The following is a 22975-nucleotide window of genomic DNA, read 5'->3' as shown; positions in this document are numbered from 1 at the left end:
ATTCTGTGTGTGTATGTTTTGTTCATTGTGACTGTCTGCCAGCGCTTTCCCACTTGGTAAGTCTTGGAATCTTTGTTTTTAATATATTTTTCCCATGTGGAAGTTTCTATATATATTAGTTTACTATATTGAGTGTCACCATCTTACAATTACTTGAACCTAATAATGTCATTGTTCCCAAGTACTGATTTAAAAATTAATTCTATTCCATGTACCTTAAAACCTCTGGTTGTGGAGTAAATGATACAGTTTTCAGAGGTGTTTTCGTTTGAGATGTTCCAAATAAAGTCATTCGAGATTTCCTCAAAGAAGAACGGTGTGGGGTATCTGCAACCCCAACATGAGTTTCTTGTCCATTAGGTCGTCCTGCAGACTTGTATGCTGTAAGTAATGAAAGAACATGTGATTTTTAACACAACCAACTAGATCATTAAACAATTAATAGCAAATTTCATACTTAAAAAATGCATAGTATTAAAAACTATATTGACAGTTCTTATCTCTTTATTTGAAATTGCAGCTTTCTAATTTTTAAAAACTTACAATTTATGAATTCTTCTGATATGCCGCAAAATTCTACAGATATTTAAACTAGCAGACATTTTAAGCACAAAAAATTAGTGATGCAGCTGTTACACATTACAGTATGCACGATGTATTTCCAAATGCTACAGTGGGAAAATTTGATATATATGCAGTTTGTAAAATGTGAAGTTAACTATGAGACATTAATGCTTTCTGCCAATGTTGCATAATAATAAATCTTGAGAAGGAAGTTTAGACACAAACACTTGGCATACTCGAAACATTAAAATTTAGGAATAAATTCTACATGTAAGGAAAACATTGTGTCAACGTACATCTCAAAGCACCTAGTTTCCGAGTTATAAGCCTCAATTACATTTGCCATTTGTATGAGAGACCACGGCTTCTTTGATGTTTACTAAGTACTGTATTCTGATTACTTAGATGACTTATCACTATCAATCAGTCACAGGAGATTTACTCAAACGATGATGCTTCTATTGATTTCTGTGCATGTCTACGTAAATTCTAAAATTTTACACAGTAGCCGAGTGTAATGGTATACAGTATCAATTAATGCGGTATGTCTGTCTAAAAGTAACAGAATATAAACAAAACACAGTATGCTGAAATACGCTCAACAGAAAATTATTATGCAATGAAATTTACAGTAAAAATGAAATTAATGTAAATCATTTGGTGCCACTGTTTCAAGTTTGTATACTAGTTACACTTGTGTATGGTATTCTTTAAGCATACTACAATTTTATATGTATACATACTGTAAGTGATGATACCAATAACATGTAAATGTTTCCAAGTGAATAAATCCCCATCTATTCCGTGTATGTTTTATTCTGTTTTTAAGAGAAACAACTAAACACAATTGGAGTATTAGGGAGAGACATTTATGTTGGGTAGACCTTTCCTCAGCTAAGATGACAGTCAGCACAATAATCTAATATCCAAAGAGGTAATCATAAAATCATTCAAAAGCTACTTTAAATGTTTGTTTCTGATTTTGCTCTTGACTAAGTTATTAAAGAAAACAATGACATTTCAGGAACAATACCAAATGAGCTATGAAGAAAGGAAAGACATCTGGATGCTATATTTAAATACAAATTGTTAAAGCTGAAGACAAGGTAAAACTAAAGGAACTATCAAACTTTACTGCACAGGAACATAATTTGCAAAAATAAACTATAATTATATCAGCCTCTAATGTACAAGATACTTGGTGAAACTGTTACCAACTTTCAAGATAAGAATGAAATAAGAGACTGGAGTGCTGATTATAAATTACCTTCCTGATTTAATAACAAAATTTTAAAAAATGTCAATGCAGAGATTGTGGCACACTCCGTTCAAAAAAGAATATGGAATTGTTGACAGACAGAAGTTAGTAGAAATTCATGTCTATCCAGAAAGAATGATGTGCAAAGCCCATATCTTCTACAGTCCTATTTTTGTGAAAGATCTTGCAGAGAATTTAAGAAAATTCTGGTCCTACGTAAAGTCGCTAAGCAGCTTAAAAGCTTCTACATCTACAGAGGGTGGAGATAAACAAAAAAAAAAATTACCATGTTTAATATTATGTAGAAAACTTTGGCATTCTAAACACCTTCAAGTTGTCTCAGAATGGATACAATACAGGTCCTGTATTATTTTCAAAGCAATCTTCCTGCAAAATAGAGGCAAGCTCAAATCACTGAACTCCCACCATGTTTCCCTGGAGACATTAACTCTGCTAGAAGTTGGAAACCATCATACAAGACTCATCCAACTAAATGACAGTCTTCCATTGTGCCATAACCTAGGTTTCATGTCTTCAGGGCCATGTTTTCCTGTTATAGGCATTTGCATCACTGTTGAGTGTTTTTAGAATTCCAGCCAACCCTGCAATTTCTGCTGACAGCACTCCCTTTCTGTTTGGCACTGGCAGGATTCATGAGTGAGACAGTCAGTTCTGCAGTGACTTTCGCAACTGCTTTCGTTTTTTGTCACAAGCTCTTTAATGACTCACTGTCACTATTGCTCAGAACATGCTTTCGGCCACATGATTTAGCAAATGATTTTTCCCCCATTTTTCCATGGAGGCTATATACATCTTCATTAGGGGGGCTCTTTAAATACCAAGCACTTTGGCTAGCTTTTTTACAGATGCACCCACAAAACGACAACAATTTGGCCACATTTGAATTCACTTAACTTTGACATAATGCACTTACAACTACACAGAACACTGTTCTGACCACAACTGTCATTTTCAATGTACTGAGGACATTGCACAGGTGGTGTTCATAGTCAAATTTTTCAGTGTAATCTCCAGGCTTTGCCAGCATCTGTATATGTTCAAATATGCATATCTCATAGTGTTCCCATATTTTTGCCCAACTACATACATCTACACCCACAATCTGCAAGCCACTGTATTATGAAAGGTAAACCAGGGAAGACCTCCTGTCTATATGCCAGTGTACAAACCCTAATTTTTCTCATCTTCGTGGTCTTCATACAAAATGTAAATTGGCAGCAATAGAATCATTTTGCTGCCAGCTTCAAATGCCTGTTCTCTAAATTGTTTCAATAGTATTTTGTGAAAAGAATGTCTTCCTCCCTTCAGAGATTCCCATTTGAGTTCACAAAGCATCTCCATAACACTTGTTGGCCAAACTCACCCATAACAAATCTCTGAATTGCATTATATTCGGTCACTCTTAAATCAGTAAGGTACGGCACAAGACGACAGCAAAAAGAAAGTTAAAGTTTTAAATCTTGTGTTCAAAAAATTACTCACACAGGACAATTGTGCTGGCATACGACTGATCCATTAAATTTCTTATCCTTGTATTTCAGCCTTATACCCTCCAGCAGCTTCAAAGTGAGCAAACAAACAAACTGCAATACTTTTTCCATTGTTTTAAACCACAAAAAACGAATGCCTGAGATGCTGATCAGCAGAAAAAAGTATGCCAAGTTATCAATGTGTTATAAGCTGCACTGCGGCAACATCTTTGCAAGTTTGCTAAAGAAAGTGTCAAACTGCACGATTTGTTTTCATTGAAACTGTAAACTTTGTAAATTAAATTCTCTGCCAAACAAATTTCACATGTTTCTTTCACCACAAAGCCCAAACAGATGAAGATGACCCTACATCAGTGCAGCGCCATTCCATGAAAACTAACAGTTTTGTTACATCTTTAACACTTCCAGTTTTTCTGTTTTGTGGCTTTACTACTGCACACGTGTGACAATGTTGCTAAACACCATCAGCTCAAGGTATTGTACATGCTGACAGTGGCTCAACAATAAGCAGGAGTTCAGAATACTGCAAGAGGAAATGAAAACTCACTGTGTGAGACCTTCAGCACAGAACTGGACAGAGCACCTGAGACCCAGGCAATGGACTGACTGCCAAAGGAGACGACGCCAGATCTGTTGTACAAGCAGAAGGGTGTTGAGATGGAAACAATAGTCAGTACACTGGCAGCAGCAGAGGTGAGGCCACATTCACCACCAAGGAGGGAGGAGGATGATGGCAGGTCAAAGTCATAGGCTCCATGTTGCCAATCACTGCAACAAACTTCACTGAGGCCCAAGGCAAAGGGAGGGCGACACAGACCACAAAGGATGCATCAATGGGGGTAGCACACTGCTGCAAGTGGGAGCCAGCTCCTGGAATAACATAGTGAACAGCCCTGCCGTCCAGCTAACTGGAAGCCCACACGAGTAATAATCCAACAGGTCACAGGTGCAACCAATTGTGTGATGGGTCACCTGCTCCAGACAGACACCCCACCTGAACACAAACAACTGCCAATCTTTGTGGTCCAGCACAATACCCAGCAGCCAGCCCCACTGCCAGTTGGCAGGTCGGACCCAAATGGCAGTCCAGGAGTGGAGGGGAGGTGAGGGGCATGTGATTCCTGATGCAAATCCAGGAAACACCGTGGCTGGCAACCATGCAGACATTCTGCCAGACTGCACCCATCATCCAGCATCACCCAGTATATAGCCAAGTAACTTGACAACGCATCATTGCGGGAAGAGGCAGACACTGACTACTTCATCTGAGTCTTTAATGTCTGCATGAAGAGCTCCATCTCCAAATGCAAAAATTTTCAAACTCCTGAAACATAAATTGCCGACTTTTATTGGACATGATCCTAGGGGATCCCTCAATGGCAAAAATGACTGCCAATGCGTGAACAGCTACAGTCGACAGTGTAGAGGACAACTTTGTTAGGTGTGAGAAATGTCTAAGCATCAACAGCAAACCACTTCAAGCTGCCCAAAAATAGACCCGCAAAACTGATGTCCACCCTGTCCAGAGGATGTCCTAGGACTGGCCACAGGTAAAACTGGCAGACCTGGTTCTGTGCACAGGCACCACAACCCCACACTAAATGTTCAGTGTTTGATCTATCGCTGGCCAGTAGATGTGGCACAGTGCCAAAGCCTTCATACAGGTCCCAGCGTGTAAGATTTAAAATACCTGCTTCAGCTGTGATTATTTAAAAAATCATGACTGGTTTAAGGAAAGTTATATTTCTATCTTCAGGTGTACAAACCATCACATTCACCTGTTCTACAGTGCAGTCCGGTGTTTGTGGCACATGACCATCTTGCAGCTGATTACTAAATTTGGACATATGAAGATGGGAATATAATTTTCACAACACCGGTCATGTTTATAATGAACAAAGTCATAACTGATGCAGGCTGGTTTGTGGGATTACAGGGACCAGACTGCTTCGGTCATCGATCCCTTTGTCCAGAAAACTAAAACCACCCACAGAGAATAAAAAAACGAACAACACAGAAGACGGTATTCGATACAGGACAAGCAATACTCAGACAGATCAGACAAAACAAATTAAAATCACACAGAGGGTGACAGTGGTTGGCCGACCATAGATAAAAAAAAAAAAAAAAAAAAAAAAGGAAAAGCCAACCATCGAGAACACATTAATAACTCAGTTTAACATCAGAGGCCAAAAGCCAGAATCAACACTAAAAAACAAACACTCAGATTAAATGATAAAAAACCCCTGCCCGAATAAAGCACAAAACTAAGCCTGCCATAGCAGGGTCATCTGTTAAAAGGGCAGGGAGCGTGTCAGGCAGTGCGAACGTCTGCCTGAGCACAGCTAAAAGTGGACACTCCAATAAAATGTGGACCACAGACAAAACGCAGCCGTAGCGAAACAGAGGTGGGTCCTCACGGTGAAATAAGTGGCCATGTGTCATCCGCGTGTGCCCAATGCGTAGCCGTCAGAGGACAACAGACTACTGGCGGGAGACCCGAATTACCGACCGCCATACAGTCATCGTTGCCTTCATTGGACACTGTTTGGCGTGGGCAGATTGCGCCATTCAGTGTCCCAAAGCGATAGAACTTCGCGGCGCAAGACTGCCTGCAAATCAGTCTCTGGGAGGCCAATGTCTGGAGTGGGTTCACTGGTGGCCTGTTTGATCAGGCGGTCAACATGTTCATTGCCCGGGATACCGACATGACTGGGGGTCCACACAAAGACCACAGAACGGCCCCAACGGGCAAGAGTATGCAGGGACTCATGGATAGCCATCACCAGACGAGAACGAGGGAAACACTGGTTGAGAGCTCGTAAACCGCTCAGGGAATCGCTACAGATAACTAAGGACTCACCTGAGCAGGAGTGGATATACTCTAAGGCACGAAAGATGGTGGCCAGCTCAGCAGTGTAAACACTGCAGCCATCCGGCAAGGAACATTGTTCAGAATGGTCCCCTAGAGTAAGCGCATAACCGACATGACCAGCAACCATCGATCCGTCGGTGTAGACAATGCCAGAGCACTGATACGTGGCCAGGATGGAATAAAAGCGGTCGCGGAAGGCATCTGGAGGGACAGAATCCTTCGGGCCCTGTGCCAAGTCGAGCCGAAGGCAAGGGCGAGGAACACACCAACATTCTGGTAGATGGACAACAGATTGCGGGAACAGGAGACGATAGTTTGGATGCCCGGGCAAGCTAAAAACCATGGGCAGCATAAGCGGCCAGTAAATGTTGGCGCCTCAATCGCAGTGGAGGGACACTTGCCTCCACAAGTATGCTGTCCACAGGGCTGGTCCGGAAGGCACCAGTGGCAAGTCGTATCCTGCTGTGTAGTATTGGGTCCAGCACCCGCAACGCAGATGGCGATGCTGAGCCATAAGCCAGACTCCCATAGTCCAGATGGGACTGGATTAACGCCTGGTAAAGCCGTAACAGGGTAGATCGGTCGGCGCCCCAGCGGGTGTGGCTCAAGCATCTCATAGCATTTAGATGCCGCCAACACGCCTGTTTAAGCTGCCGAATATGAGGCAGCCAAGTCAACCGGGCATCAAAAACTACATACAAAAACCTGTGGGTCTCCACCACAGCAAGAAGTTCTTTGTCAAGATAAAGCCGCGGGTCAGGAGGGACTGTTCGGCACCAGCAGAAATGTATAATGCGGGTCTTGGCAGCCGAAAACTGAAAACCATGTGCTACAGCCCAAGACTGTGCCTTTCGCATTGCACCCTGTAGTTGACATTCAGCAGCTGCAATGCCAATAGAGCTGTAGTAAAGGTAGAAGTCATCAGCATACAGGGAAGCAGAGACAGAATTTCCCACGGCCGCAGCTAGCCCGTTAATGACTATTAAAAACAGGCAGACACTTAAAACAGAACCCTGTGGCACACCGTTCTCCTGGACTTGGGAGGAACTGTATGAGGCCGCGACGTGCACACAGAAGGTACGATACAACACAGAAAATTGCGGATAAAGACCGGCAGAGGGCCCCGAAGACCCCATCCATGAAGCATAGAAAGGATGTGATGACGCCATGTCGTATCATATGCCTTCCGCATGTCGAAAAAGACAGCGACCAGATGCTGACAGCGGACAAAGGCAGTACGGATGGCCGACTCCAGGCTCACCAGATTGTCGGCGGCGGAGTGGCGTTTACGGAAGCCACCCTGAGACGGAGCCAGAAGGCCCCGAGACTCCAGTACCCAATTCAAGCGCTGGCTCACCATCCGTTCAAGCAACTTGCAAAGAACGTTGGTGAGGCTAATGGGACGGTAGCTGTCCACCTCCAAAGGGTTCTTCCCTGGTTTCAGAATGGGGACAACAATACTTTCCCACCATTGCGACAGAAATTCACCCTCAACCCAAATACGGTTGTAAAGGTCGAGGAGCCGTCGCTGGCAGTCCACTGAAACGCATTTCACCATCTACAGTGGATGCTATCCAGCCCAGGAGTGGTATCAGGGCAAACAGCTAGGGCACTGCTAAATTCCCACTCACTGAATGGAACATTATACGATTCTGGAAGGTGGGTGGGAAATGAAAGGCTCCAACGTTCCATCCATTCTTTAATGGAACGGAAGGCCAGGGGGTAATTAGCAGAAGCGGAACTCATTGCAAAATGTTCTGCCAAGAGGTTTGCAATGACGTCGGAGTCAGTACAAACTGCTCCATTCAGTGAGAGTGCAGGGACGCTGACAGGGGTCCAATAGCGGTAGACGCGTCAAATCTTGGCCCAGACCTGAGACGGAGTGACATGGAGGCCAATGGTGGACGCATACCGCTCCCAGCACTCCCACTTGCTTTGGCGGATAAAGAGGCGGGCTCGCGCACGCAGCCGTTTGAAGGCGATAAGGTGGTCTATGGAGGAATAGCGCTTGTGACTCCGGAGCGCCCGCCGGCGATCTTTAATCGCTTCAGCGATCTCAGGCGACCACCAGGGCACAGTCCGCCACCGAGGGGACCCAGAAGAACAGGGAATGGCAGATTCGGCCGCAGTAACAATGCCGGTGGTGACCGATTGAACCACTGCATCAATGTCATCGTTAGAGAGAGGCTCAATAGCGGCAGTGGAGGAGAACAAGTCCCAGTCAGCCTTATTCATAGCCCACCTGCTAGGGCTCCCAGAAGACTGACGCGGTGGCAGTGACAGAAAGATCGGAAAGTGGTCACTACCACACAGGTCGTCATGCACTCTCCATTGGACAGACAGTAAGAGGCTAGGGCTGCAGATCGAAAGGTCGATGGCAGAGTACGTGCCATGTGCCATGCTGAAGTGTGTGTAGAAACCATCATTTAAAAACGAAAGATCGAGCTGTGCCAATAAATGCTCAATGGTGGTGCCTCGACCTGTTGCCACTGACCCACCCCACACAGGGTTATGGGCATTGAAGTCACCCAGTAACAAGAAAGGTGGCGGCAATTGGGCTATCAGCGCAGCCAGGACATGCTGCGCAACATCACCATCCGGTGGAAGGTAAAGACTGCAGACAGTAACAGCCTGTGGCATCCACACCCAAACAGCGACAGCCTCTAAAGGTGTTTGTAGAGGGACAGACTCGCTGTGAAGAGAGTTAAGGACATATATGCAGATGCCACCAGACACCCTTTCATAAGTTGCCCGGTTCTTATAATAACCCCGATAGCCACGGAGGGTGGGGGTTCGCAGTGCTGGAAACCAAGTTTCCTGAAGAGCAATGCAGAAGAAAGGGTGAAGGCTGATAAGTTGGCGGAGCTCAGCTAGATGTTTGAAGAAACCGCTGCAGTTCCACTGGGGGATGGTATTGTCCATGTCTGAGAAAGACGTGACGGGACTTGGAAGGCAGATTACACCACTGTGGCAGCTGCTGCCTCTGATTGAGCACCTGTGCTAGTGCTATCCACGGTGTCTTAGGGACTGGCAAGATCGAGGTCCTCAGCGGACGTCAGAATCTCCACCTCGTCCTCAGACGCAGAACTGGAAGGTTGGGGTGGGATGGCTGCCACCGCAAGTTCCTTGGGCTTAGGGCTCTTCTTCTTGGGTTTCTCACGCCGTTCCTTGGGTTGCACTGGCTGGGAGGGCTTCACCGATTAAGTCTCCGGGACAGAGGAGGATCGTGAAGCCCTATGACCAGCTGATTGTGGGCATTTACGCTACTGTCGGTCGTCAGCCTTCCCGCTGGTGGAAACCTGGGAAGGGAAGGACTCAAGGGACCCCTTGCGAGCGTGAGAAGCCGAAAAAGTTGAACACTTCTCTGGCTTAGAAGTGGGGACGGACGTCCCCGATGGGTGGGATGGTGTCGCTCCTGAGGTAGGTGGCGCAGGAGCAACCCGGTGGATAGCCCCCCCCCCCCCCCCCCCCCCCGGCGAGGGGGCAGGAGGAGTTGTACTACTCATCGATCCGGCCACAATTCGAGAAACGGACGGAGCTAGCACAGGTGTTGTAGCAGCGGCGTAGGAGGATGTCATTCTCAATTCTCACAGGATAGAGTCAGTTGTATTTCCTTTTGGCCTCAGTCAGTCGGTCCAGGGTCTTGTATTCCATGATTTTTACGCTCTTTCTGGAATATTCGGCAGTCTGGCGAGCAAGGTGAATGGGGTTCCCCGCAGTTGACACAGATGGGAGGCGGGGCACATGGAGTATTGGGATGTGATGGGCGTCCGCAATCTCGACATGTGAGGCTGGAAGTGCAGCGAGAAGACATATTGCCGAACTTCCAGCACTTAAAGCACCGCATCGGGGGAGGGGTATAGGGCTTAACGTCACATCGGTAGACCATCACCTTGACCTTATCCGGTAATGTATCCCCTTCGAAGACCAAGATGAAGGCACCAGCAGCAATCTGATTTTCCTTCGGACCCCGATGAACGCACCAGACGAAACGTACACCTCGGCGCTCCAAATTGGGGCGCAGCTCGTCATCAGACTGCTAAAGAAGGTCCCTATGGTAAATAACTCCCTGGATCATATTTAAACTCTTATGGGGTAGGATCGTAATGGCAACATCCCCCAACTTGTCACAAGCAAGTAACCATCGTGACTGGGCAGAGGATGCTGTTTGTATCAGGACTGACCCAGAGCGCATTTTCGACAAGTCCTCCACCTCCACAAACTTGTCCTCTAATTGCTCAACGAAGAACTGAGGCTTTGTGGAGAGAAAAGACTCCCCATCAGCTCTCGTACAAACTAAGAATTGGGGCGAATAACTGCTACTGCCATCCTGAGACTTACGTTCCTCCCACGGTGTAGCCAGGGAGGGGAACATTTTCAGATCGTACTTCGGAGTGTTAAATTGAGCCCAAGAACTCAGACTGCTGGCGGCTGGTCACCGGGTCATCCGCCCCGATGCCACCTACTCCGACCAAGGACCCTTCCCATGGGCACCTCCCAGCCACAGCAAGAGCCACCTGGCAGGATGGCCGTTGCTGGGAGTCTAGATACCCCAGGAGGATAGGCATCTACTCCTTGGCATATGTGGGGAGTTAACGGCGCAGGCATCAGTAGAGCGATCCCTGTGTTGTCAGGGGGTACAGCCAACAGGGTACATGGCGGCCCCACCACAACGGACTGGCTACCGTGCTGGATGTTAGGTGAATGTGGTCCATGGTCGCAGTCAGTGCAGAAAGTGGCACTGCACAGTGCAAGATGAAAAGTGCGCACAGGAACATATCCATGCCCAAGAGATGGAGAACGAGCAGGAGTGCAATGCAACGACAAAGAAGCTGGCGAAAGGTCTGATCGCAAGATGGACACAATGCACCAAGTAAGGCACTCTTCCCCAATCGGCTTGCTCTTCGAAAAAATTTTGAGATATGGAGGTCAAACCCAACAGGGGACCATCACATAAGGCCGAAAAGTTTGAGACTCCTTTTAGTCACCTCTTACGACAGGCAGGAACACCGCAGGACTATTCTTACCCCCGAACCCGCAGTGGGGCATAACTGATGCAGATATTTTCAGTCTTACCATCCAGCTCAGTTTTGGGTGGTGTTAGAATACTATGCATACCCCAGTGTGACTCAGCAGCAACTGGAGTACACAGGGACTGAGGGATGACAACTTGACAGCTCCTTTGTGATGAGCATGAGGACCACACGGACAGTGGCAGGTCAGGCCCACTGCAACTGCACTGGAGGATCCTCACTCCATAAAAAAAGACTTGAAACTTTTTAATTCTGAAAACAATAGCCAGTGCACCCTTTCTCACCTGTGAATAATTAAGCTGTGCCTTGGATGCATCTGATGTGTAAGCAATGGGCAGTTTGGTGCCATATTGGGAGGCACCAAAGGTCAAGGTTCAAGAAGCCTATTAACAATCAACAGATCAGACAAACCTAATGTACTTTTACCCAAACTGATCAAGAGGATGGCAGACATGCTCAGCCTGAGGAATGAACATGGCACAATACAAAATCTTGCCCAAAAGAGACTCGAGTTCCTTCAGATGCATGTACTTCAGCAGGTTTTGCTGTGTTCATCTATAGGGACAAGCATCTTTGCTAAGCACATCCAAAAAATGTACCTTCGGGTAGAAAAATGCACTTTTCTCGCTTGCAAAGAAGGCCATTCTCCACAAGGCATTGTAATACTGTCTGTACATTTCGTAAATGCTCCTCTACTTTAGAACCTGTAACCCAGATGTTATCAATGTAGTTCCTGCAATAGGAAATGTCCTCAATCGATTGCTCCAAATATCATTGATGAATTACTAGCACAGATGAGATTCCAAAGAGCAAGTGGGTGAACTGGTAATGTTCGAAGGGGGGTATTGAGGACCAAGGAAGTCTGAGAAACTGTGTTCCTTACTCAGTGTAACTGCAAGTATAAATCACGCTAGTCTGTTCGTGCAAAGTAATGCCCTTTGCTGTATACTTTTAAATTATGTGCCTGTCATTTTGATGTTAGTACTTCCATGTCAATTATACAAATGTTACATCAGTAACCAAGGAATGACCGTGCATTGTACTGCCACAGTATTTGTTGAGCTGTAAGAGTAAGGCACACCTATGGCATTCCATGATTGTATAAGTCATCTATTGGTTGATCCACTCTTCTAATCTTCAGCATTCTCCTGCAGCACCATGTTTCAAAAGCTGTTTTCTTCATACCTGCAGTGTGTCATCACACTATTTTTGGGCCATTCCATGTCAATGATGACCATAAAGGATTTTGATAACACTGTGTAAACATTCAAACACATCCACCATGAACATAGGTAAAGTTTTACTTTCGCCAATATAATACTTGAGCCCACAACACAGCTTTCAGCAGTGCACCCCGAATTTTTGACAACTTTGAGACAATATCATCAGCAATATTTTCTGGAAAAAGACAAGACTGCCATATTGTACAACTTTTGTGCTCTCCTCAATGAATCAATAAAAAAGATTCCTTGTGCACTTTTAGAGATGATAATTCAAAGTAAATTCGGTCAAAAATAGGCACTTAAAAAATGTTAGGTGTAGCTTTTTATATATCTGGAAGCAATTGCAAGACAAATTTGACCTTTTGTACATAACAATTCAATACAAATTCTTAGAGCAGAAAATTTCTTCTATCGCTTCCCAGTAATTCACAAAATGAGGATGAAATTTTTTATTTTTGTAAAACCCCAAAATGGGTATTTTCAGATTATGCAGACTCCTTTAAACCATTTCCATTAGAAAGGCCATGTTCTAAACCACCTAAAACTAGATATCGTTTTGCAATGAGAGCATATAAGGCCCTAAAAAGCAAGGTGAAGATGCACCAAAAATATGCCCGTTTTCCACTGGTACTCACATTAAATGATATCTTCTATCATGTTCTACGATACTTTTGCACTCTGGAGAAGTTAGTATCAATAGTCCTGATGACAAGGAAGTGAGACCTAGTCACAGGAGGGGGTGGGAGGTAATCAGGTACTTCAGTCTGTTTTTCTGTTCAGAAAACTACAGAAACTGGTCACAAACTTCACATTTTAAGAGTGTCAGTCAAGAAGTAATACTTCCCATATTTTCCTCTGTAAATCAATTTTCAGTGAAAAATTAGAGTTTTGACTATTTCACAAAGCTTTAAGGAAGGGAGAGGATGGGGAAAGGGGGGGGGGGGGGGGGGTGTAGGAGCAGGTGAGTTTGAAAAGAGATTTTAATTCAGTTATGGACAACTTGCTCTGAACAGAAATGTATGAAGCATCACACTATCATGAGAACCAGAAACGTTCTCAGTATTAATATGACTGGAATTAATTAGATTGTTCTGGATGGGCATCAGTGCAAGTTTAAAGTGTAAATGTCATTAGAAATATATACATCATCTACTTGATCACAAGTTTTTATTTATAAAATATCTGGTATCTTGCAGTTTCTACTGAACCGTCTGAGTTTAGAATTGTCACACTAATGCCCATTCAGTTGTGTTATTAATCCCCTTTAGTAACATATCTAGAGTATTCAAGTTTATATTCGAGTTGCCTGTCAAACCAACTGCAAGAAAAAGAACTTGTCTTTTAAGATAGGCTATCATCTTAAGACAGGATAATTGGTCTGGATCTAGTGTTGAGCTAGAGCCACAGAAAGATTTACGACACATCCACGATCTAGATCTAAAATGCTGGGTACCTCATTTTTAATAATCTCCATATTTTTATTCAGACAATTAAGTAACACATGTCCCAGAATTTGTCTTATGGAACAAAAGCAATTTTAGATTAACAATTTGTAGATAACTGTTTTTATTATCACACAGATAGTGCACCGAGTTCTGGGTAATTTTGACATCTTAAATTTAAGGAACCAAGATAGCTTCCAAGACTCACCTGAAGAGTGGCCAATTTTAGATACTCTTGATATGTCTGGAACTGAAGGGCTTCTTACACTCTTCACCTGCATGGAACCGACATGTGAATGAAATGATGTGGCAGATGATGAGCGCCTCAGTCCTGCACGGTGATTTGTTGTAGGCACATTTTTCTGTTTGGCACCTGCAGAGAGCTGTGGTCTATTCTTTTGTGTTGACGGGGGAAGCTTTGAGACACCGCTTACATTGGCATTAACATTTTTTATTCGATTAACTGGTGTAAATGTATTGGGAGTTTTTTTCACAGTCTGTACAGAACTCTTCTGCTGTACTGGCCCAGTATATTTCTTTTCATTGTTAATTTTCTTTTCATTGCATCTTGGAACCTTAAACAATTGTTTTGGTGCTGCTGCTGTAGTTGCTATGAATGGTTTCCTTGTAATATTTGTGCTTCTCACCTGTGATGAGAATGTTACTGTTAATCCTGTACATTTCCCAATGGTAAGTAAAGGATTAGCTTTTTCCATGCGCAATCTACTTGCTGTTGTCTGTCTGACTTCAACTGGTTTCCTCTTTATAGTGTTCTTCACATTTTTCTGACAGGCTGGAAAAAAAAATTGAAATGATTAAAAATATTGTCATAGTTAGAAGCAGTCAGACTCCTCCAGGCTTAGTCAGTACTGGCCACTATGGATGACATTACTACAAATCCAGCAATCAAGGAAGCAGTATGTGTGGAGAAACTCAAGCATTACATTATTTTCACTAGTTATTCGTGTGTGTGCTTCAAATGATTGGAATTGTCACCTTGTAGTTCATTTACATTTTCAGAATGAGATTTTTTCATCTATTTTGTATGCTGCATAATTAGAACTAGCAAAAACTGCTACAGTTAAAACTTGTTGACAGCCATAAAGGGAATGATAATGTTCGAAAGTTCCTTTACAGGTAGCGAGTCCATTCATCATCTAATTATAGAATATTAGAATGGCTACCCATGAAATAAATGTGCAAATCTGAACTTAACATTTCAATTAATAAAAGGCATTTATAATCAAAATATCTCTATGACTGCGAAAATTCATGGTTACAAGACAATAACTCACCTAGGAAGTTTAACTATCAGAAACACTCATTTTATGAGCAATAAAAGAATATCAATTACTCACAAAAAACAAGACATCTTGCAAGGAAGATATTGGGAAACCGAAGAAAAGTAGAAACACCGAAGAATTACTGAATCATATAGAATAAAGCAGCAAATGTTCTACGAGCCTTCCAAGGAAGACGCCCTAGCAGACTGACAAAATTTTACCTCATTTTGAAAAATTAAACAGCAACCCCAATTGCCCTAGGAAAGTACATAAATATTTAGAAGAAATTAACATAAATAAGTAAGAAATCAAAGATGGAACAAACTATAGACAAAATTAGGAGGTGGGGAGGTTTCCAGCAGAACAAAATCCCAAAATCATCAGAAAGAAGAGAGACAGTAGAAGAGAGGAATGAAGAAAGTGTACAGATGGAGTATTGGAGAAAGCATAAATCTTACATAGTGGCTTAAATGTAGTGGAGGATGAAGGTAGGAAGTAAAGCAATAAATGACAGATCAGGCATCACCAAACAATGGAAAATCCAGGATGGAATAATGACAGTATTACAAAAAGGATAGACTGCTACTCACAATGTAGCAGAGATACTGAGTCACAAATAGGCACAACAAAAATGTTCAGCAAGTAAGCTTTCAACCACAAGTTGACAAGGGCAGAGTATGAGAAGCAGCACATGTTGGGAGAAGCAATCTGGGTGGTGCGGGTAAGAAGGGCACTGGGGTGGGGAGGGGGAGGGATAACAGGATAGGGTTGATGGACAGTAAAGTGCTCCTTGTGGGAGCGCACATGGCAAGGTGGAGAAAGGGTAGGGCAGCTAAGTGCAGTCAGGATATTAGAGGGTGGTAGGTGGGAGGTGGGAGGTGGGGGGGCAGCAGGAAACAAGCGAAGTAAAGAGACTGTTGGTATGCTGGTGGAACAGAAGGTGGTGTGGGAACAGGGAAGGGGATAGGTGGGTTTAGGACAATGACTAAGACTGAGGCCAGGAGGGTTATGGGAACATAGTACACCGGAGGGAGAGTTCCCACCCACAAATTTCAGAAAAGCTGGTGTTGGTAGGAAGGATCCAGATGGCACAGGCTGTGAAGCAGTCATTAAAATGAAGAACCTTTTGTTGGGCAGTGTGCTCAGCAACAGGTGGTCCAGCTTTTTCCTTTCCACAGTTTGTCAGTGGTCATTCGCATGGCATTCGCATGGACAGACAACTTATTGGTTGTCATGCACATGTAGAATACAGCATATTGCTTGAAACTTAGCTTGTACATCACGACTGGTTTCACAGGTAGTCCTGCATCTAATCGGATAGGTGATGCTTGTGACCAGACTGGGGTATGTGGTGGTGGGAGGATGTATAGGATAGGGCTTGCATCTAGGCCTATTAAAGGAATATAAGCCATGTGGAAAGGGATTGGGAGCAGGGTTTGTGTAGGGATGGATGAGGATATTACACAGGGTTGGTGGATAGCAGTATACCACTATGGGAGGGGTTGGAAGGTTAATGGGTAGGACATTCCTTATGACAGGGCACGACGAGATACAGTCGAAACCCTGGTGGAGAACATGATACAGTTGCTCCAGTAATGGGTGGTACCGAGTCACAAGGGGAATGCTCCTCTGTGCGACTTTGGGAGGTGGGATGACTAGAGAGATAAGGCACAGGATATATGTTTCTGTGCAAGGTTGGGAGGGTAATTACAGTCTGTGGAGGGCTCATTGAGACCCATGGTATATTTCAAGAGGGACTACTCATCACTACAGATGTGACAGCCATGGGTGGTTAAGCCGTATGGAAGGGATTCTTGAAATGGAATGGAAGGCAGCTGTCAAAGCGGCAGTTGGTAGGTTTCATATGGTCAGAGATACTGATGTAGATATCTGAGTTGGAGGTCAACATCGTGGAAAGTGGCTTGCTGGGTTGAGGAGGACCATGTGAAGTGAAAATGGGGGAGGGGGGGGGGAGGTGTTGAGGTTTTGGAGGAATGTGGATAGGATGCCCTCACCCTCAATCTAGATCACTAAGATTTCATCAATGAATCTTAACTAAGTGAAGGGTTTGGAAATTAAATTGTTGGAAAGGATTCCTCTAGATTGCCCGTGAATAGGTTGGCATAGGATGGTGCCACACAGATGCCTACTGCTGTACCCCAGTTATGTTTGTAGATGATGCCTTCACAGCACAAGTAATTATAATTGATCATGGCAACTGGGAAGGAGGTTGTAGGTTTCAAATCTGTCAGCCATTGGGAAAGGTTGTGCTCAATAGTGGAAAGACCATTGGCATCAGGATATTACAGTAAACGGAGGTGGTATCAACAATGATGAGCAGGGCACAATGTGATATATGAACAGGAATTATTTTCCTAGCAATTTACAATAATGAATAGGTCGCTAGGCAGTTCAGCTGAGGAGGAATGGATAGCTCCAGAAAGGGCTATCACAGAAGTTGGAAAGAAAAACATAGGCAGTAGAAAGGCAGCTGAAGAAACCATGGATAACAAATATTTCAGTTGATCAACAAAAGAATGAAGTAAAAAAATGTGCATGGAAATGCAGGAATACAGAAATATTGGAATTAAACCAATAAGTAGTGCAGGGAAGCTAATGTGAAATAGCTACATGAAAACTATGAAAAATTGAAACAAAATTGCCAGAAGGACTCACTCAGCATACAGAAAAGTCAGAAAACCTTCGATGAAATTAAAAGCAAGAGTGATAACATCAAAAGTCCTATGGGAATTCCACTGTTAAATGGGGAGGAGAGAGCGAAAAGCTGGAAGTAGTATGTTTAAGGCTTTTATGGAGAGGAGGAATTGTCTGATGACATGACAAAAGAAGAAACAGGAGTTGATAGGGAAGAGATAGAGGATCCAGTCTTAGAAACACCTTTCGAAGACTTAAGATCGAATAAGGCAGAAGGGATAGATAACATTCTATCGTAAAGTCTAAAATCACTGCAAGAAGTGGCAACAATAGAACATATGAGACTGGCAATATACCATCAGACTTTCGGAGAATTATCCACATAGTTCTGGAGATTGCAAGAGCAGACAAGTGTGAAAATACCACACAATCAGCTTAAGAGCTCGTGCATCCAAGTTGCTGACAAGAATAACACACAGAAGAAAGAAAAAGAAAATTGAGGATATGTTAGATGATAGTTTGGCTTTAGGTAAAGACACCAGAGAGCCAGTTCCGACATTGCAGTTCATAATGGAAGCAAGACTGAAGAAAAATCCAGGTACATTCATAGGGTCTGAAGATTTGGAAAAGTGTTTGACAATATAAAATGGTGCAAGACGTTCAAAATTCTGAGAAAAATAGGCATCAGCTACAGAGAACAAGAATCAAGAGAGAACAATAAGAAACAATGTCCAAGAATGACGTGCCTGGATTAATAAGGGTATAAGACAGGGAAGTAGACTATTGCCCTAATTGTTCCCTCTATACATCAAAGAAGCAATGGGGAAATAAAAGGAAGGTTCAAGAGTGAGATTAAAATTCAATTAGTAAAGATATCATCAATAAGATTCGCTGATAACATTGCCATTCTCAGTAAAAGCGAAGATGAATTACAGGATGTGTTGAAAAGAATGTACATTCTAATGTGTACAAAATATGGGTTGGAAGAAAATCAATGAAAGACTAAAGTAATGAGAAGCAACAAATGAGAAGTGGCAGAAATGAGAAGAGTCAGAAACTTAACATCAGAATTGGTCATCACAAAGTAGACTAAGTTAAGGTATTCTGCTACCTTGGCAGCAGAATAACCCATGATGGGCAAAGCAAGGACGATGTGAAAAGCAGACTACCACTGGCAGAAGAATTCTGCTTGTATCAAACATAGGCCTTAATTTGAGGAAGAAATTTCTGAGAATGTTATGTTTTGGAGCACAGCATTATATGGTAGTGAAACACGGTCTAGTGGAAAATCAGAACAGAAGTTTTTTTTTGTTTTTTTGTTTTTGTTTTAGGGCGCACAACTACAGTGGTCATTAGCACCCTGACTAATTTAGGAAAGTTCCACGAGGCACAAGGTTAAAACAGCAACTAAAAGGGACTACACTATAAAAGACGTATTAACAGACATAGGATTAAAAAACTGCAGCATAATCAAACGTCCTTAGACAGGTGTGTCAAGTTGATAAAACGAAGAACGCGAGCAGCAGCTCCTGGGTCATCCGCTAAAATGGCATCCAGAGTACATGGCAGGCCAAGATCAAGACACAGTGTAGTAAAATCAGGACAGGACGTTAAAATGTGGCGGACCGTCAGCAATTGCCCACATGGACAGAACGGCACCGGTGCTGCCGTCAGCAGATGGCGATGGCTGAACTGACAGTGTCCAATTCGTAGCCGGGCCAAAACGACCTCCTCCCACCGAGAAGGACGTGAGGAGGACGTCCAAGGTACAGGAAGAGGTTTCAAGGCCCGAAGCTTGTTGTCCCTAAGTGCAGCCCAATCGGCATGCCACAGCGATAAAATGCGCCGACAAATGACTGTACTACAATCTGATGAAGGGACACGACAAGAAGCCGTCCGAGGCTGGAGGACCGCAGCCTTGGCCACGGCATCTGCAGCTTCGTTCCCAGGGATACCGACATGGCCAGGAACCCACATGAAGCTAACTGGAGACCCGTCGTCCACCAGCTACTGAAGAGAGCGTTGGATCCGGTGCACAAAAGGGTGAACCAGATACGGATCACTGAGGCTCGGGATGGCGCTCAGAGAATCGGAGCAGATGACATAAGCAGTATGTCGGTGGCGGCAGACGTAAAGAACAGCCTGGTAGAGGGCAAAGAGCTCAGCTGTGAAGACCGAACAATGCCCATGTAGCCGGTATTTGAAACTTTGTGCACCGACAATAAAAGAACACCCGACCCCGTCATTGGTCTTAGAGCCATCTGTATATGAAGGTCATATTAATGAACTTCGAACGAAGTTCGACAAAACGGGAGTGGGATAATGAACCGGGGGTAACCTCCTTTGGGAGCGAGCGGAGGTCAAGGTGAACGCGAACCTGAGCCTGGAGCCAAGGTGGCGTGTGGCTCTCGCCCACTCTAAAGGTTGCACGGAGTGAAAAATCAAGGTGTTGAAGGAGGCGACCAAAGCGAACTCCAGGGGGTAGCAGGGCAGAGACATACAACCCTTATTGACGGTCGAGAGAGTCGTCAAAAAAGGAATGATACGATGGGTGGTTGGGCATTGACAGAAGCTGACAGGCGTAACGACAAAGCAGCATATCGCGCCGGTAGGTGAGTGGCAATTCACTGGCTTCAGCATGAAGACTCTCAACAGGACTAGTATAAAACGCTCCAATCGCAAGCCGTAAACCCCGATGTTGTATGGAGTTGAGGCGGCGTAAGATGGACGGCCGTGCAGAGGAGTATACAAAGCACCCATAATCCAGCTTGGAGCGGACGATCGACCAATATAGGCGAAGTAGGACGGTTCGATCCGCTCCCCACGACGTGCCACTGAGAACACGGAGGACATTTAGAGAACGGGTACAACGGGCAGCCAAATATGACATGTGGAGACCAACTAAGTTTCCTGTCAAATGTAAGACCTAAAAATTTTGTTGTCTCCACGAATGGGAGAACAACGGGGCCGAGTCGTAAGGACAGTGGGAGAAACTCTTTGTAGCGCCAGAAGTTAATACAGACCGTTTTCTCGGCAGAAAAACGGAAGCCACTGGCGACTCTCCAGGAGTAAAGACGGTCAAGAGAACGCTGAAGACAGCGCTCCAGGAAACATGTACGCTGCGCGCTGCAATAGATGGTAAAATCGTCCACGAAAAGGGAACCTGGGAGGCAATCCATTATTGGATTGATCGCTATGGCGAAGAGAGCGACGCTCAAAACGGAGCCCTGTGGCACCCCATTTTCCTGGCGAAAGGTGTGACAGGACAGAACCCACACGTACCCTGAACTGTCAATCCATTAAAAAGGAACGAATAAAAAGAGGGAGGCGACCGTGAAAGCCCCATGTATGGTGCGGAGAATGCCCGCCCTCCGACAGGTGTCGTAAGCCTTCTCCAAATCAAAGAACACAGCCGCGGTCGGGCGCTTCAGCAAGAAGTTATTCATAATGAAGGTCGACAAGGTAACCAGATGGTCAACAGCAGAGCGGCGCCGACAAAATCCACATTGTACATTGATAAGTAGGTGTCGAAATTCGAGCAGCCAAACCAACCGAGAGTTAACCATTCGCTCCATCACCTTACAGACACAGCTGGTAAGCGAGATGGGTCGATAACTGGAAGGCAAGTGCTTGTCCTTCCCCGGCTTAGGAATCGGTACAACAATAGACTCGCGCCAGCATGCGGGAACATGTCCCTCAATCCAGATGTGATTGTAAGTACGAAGAAGGAAACCTTTACCCGCAGGAGAAAGGTTCTTCAGCATCTGAATATGAATAGAATCAGGCCCCGGAGCGGAGGACCGTGACCGGGCAAGTGCATTTTCGAGTTATCGCATGGTGAATGGGGCATTGTAGTTTTCACAATTCGAGAGTAATGCGGACGGCAACTGCCTGCAGGCCGGTGTGCAATGTGATGGGATCATAGTAGATATCATCCCGGACTAGCAACATAACCCCTCCATGAGCCGGAATACCTGCCACAGGGGGTAAGTCAAAACGCTCAGAGGTGTAGTGTGCCAAGGCAATTTGATCGGATGGGCGTAGCTTCGTTTCCTGGAGGGCTACGACGAGCGGACGGTGCGAGTGGAGCAGCAATTTCAAGTCCTCTCGGTTGGAACGAATACTGCGAATATTCCAGTGAAAAAGTGCCATCATGAGAAGAAGAAGATGCAAGAAGGGGGTCATCTAGAAGGCCGCTGAGGGCCCGGCTTCGAGCGAGCACTGCCGCCGCTAGCAGGAGGCGGACAGTCATCGTCCATTTGTTCTATAGGTTCATCGGCCATCTTGTGAAGATGGCCGGGAGGGGGCACTTCCTCCGCTGGTGAACGGCCAGATGTTCGGCTACCAGCGGTGCGGCCAGGCGAAATGGATGACGGCCTGGGGCGGCAACCGCTGGGGGGCGCAGGAGGAGAAATGCGCCGTGGCGGGGAAGGAGAACTGTGCTTCCTATGAGCCTTCTTGGAAGGCCGTTTTGTGGAAGGATTGGTCGATGGCTGATGGTTCGAGGCACGTAGAAGGTCTGCACGAGACGGTTCTTTCTTGAAGGCCCGTGCTTCTGACTTCTGGGTCTTCGTCCTGGCAGAAGCTGATAAAAGTGCTTGTGTCGGAGGGGCGACGGGAGTAAGAGGAGACATCGACCGGACGATCTTAGCACTGGCCAAACGGACGACTGTAATGCTGAAGGTCAGATCGTATGTCTGCGTCGCCACCTCCCTGGTAGTCCGAGGAGAGGCGAGGACAGTACTGTACTTCCCCGCTGGGAGCAACGTGGGCTTCCTACTAGCGAATAGCTTGCGGGCAGCTGAGGTGGATACTTTCTCTTTGACCCGAAATTCTTGGATACAGCGTTCTTCCTTGTAGACGGGACAGTCGCGGGAGGACGCTGCATGGTCACCACGACAGTTCACACAACGAGTTGACGGAGGTGGACAGTCACCCTCATGGGCATCCCTGCCACAAGTCACACATGTAGCCGCATTGGAACAAGAATGGCGAGTGAGATTAAAACGCAGACACTGGTAGCAGCGCGTAGGTGTCGGGACATAGGGGCGAACAGAAATAACCTCGTAGCCCGCCTTGATGCGCGACGGCAGCTGAACACTATCAAAGGTCAAGAAAAGTGTCCGGGTCG

At 45.0% G+C, this 22975-nt stretch overlaps 1 protein-coding gene across 1 annotated transcript in view; it reads right to left on the bottom strand.

Annotated features, from left to right (window-relative positions):
- LOC126266629 (uncharacterized) overlaps positions 1 to 22975 on the bottom strand; it is a 115812-nt gene that overhangs the window by 39476 nt on the left and 53361 nt on the right. Inside the window, exons 5-6 of the mRNA XM_049970988.1 lie at positions 14115 to 14699; positions 216 to 381 (exon numbers count right to left, since the gene is read on the bottom strand). Coding sequence (XP_049826945.1) covers positions 216 to 381; positions 14115 to 14699 — 751 coding nt within the window. The remainder of the gene's footprint in view (positions 1 to 215; positions 382 to 14114; positions 14700 to 22975) is intronic.

Source organism: Schistocerca gregaria, chromosome 4 (genome assembly GCF_023897955.1).
Source record: "Schistocerca gregaria isolate iqSchGreg1 chromosome 4, iqSchGreg1.2, whole genome shotgun sequence".
Classification (NCBI taxonomy): Eukaryota; Metazoa; Arthropoda; class Insecta; order Orthoptera; family Acrididae; genus Schistocerca; species Schistocerca gregaria.
Note: the sequence above shows the minus strand (reverse complement) of the source record. Positions and strands in the feature narration are given on the sequence as shown.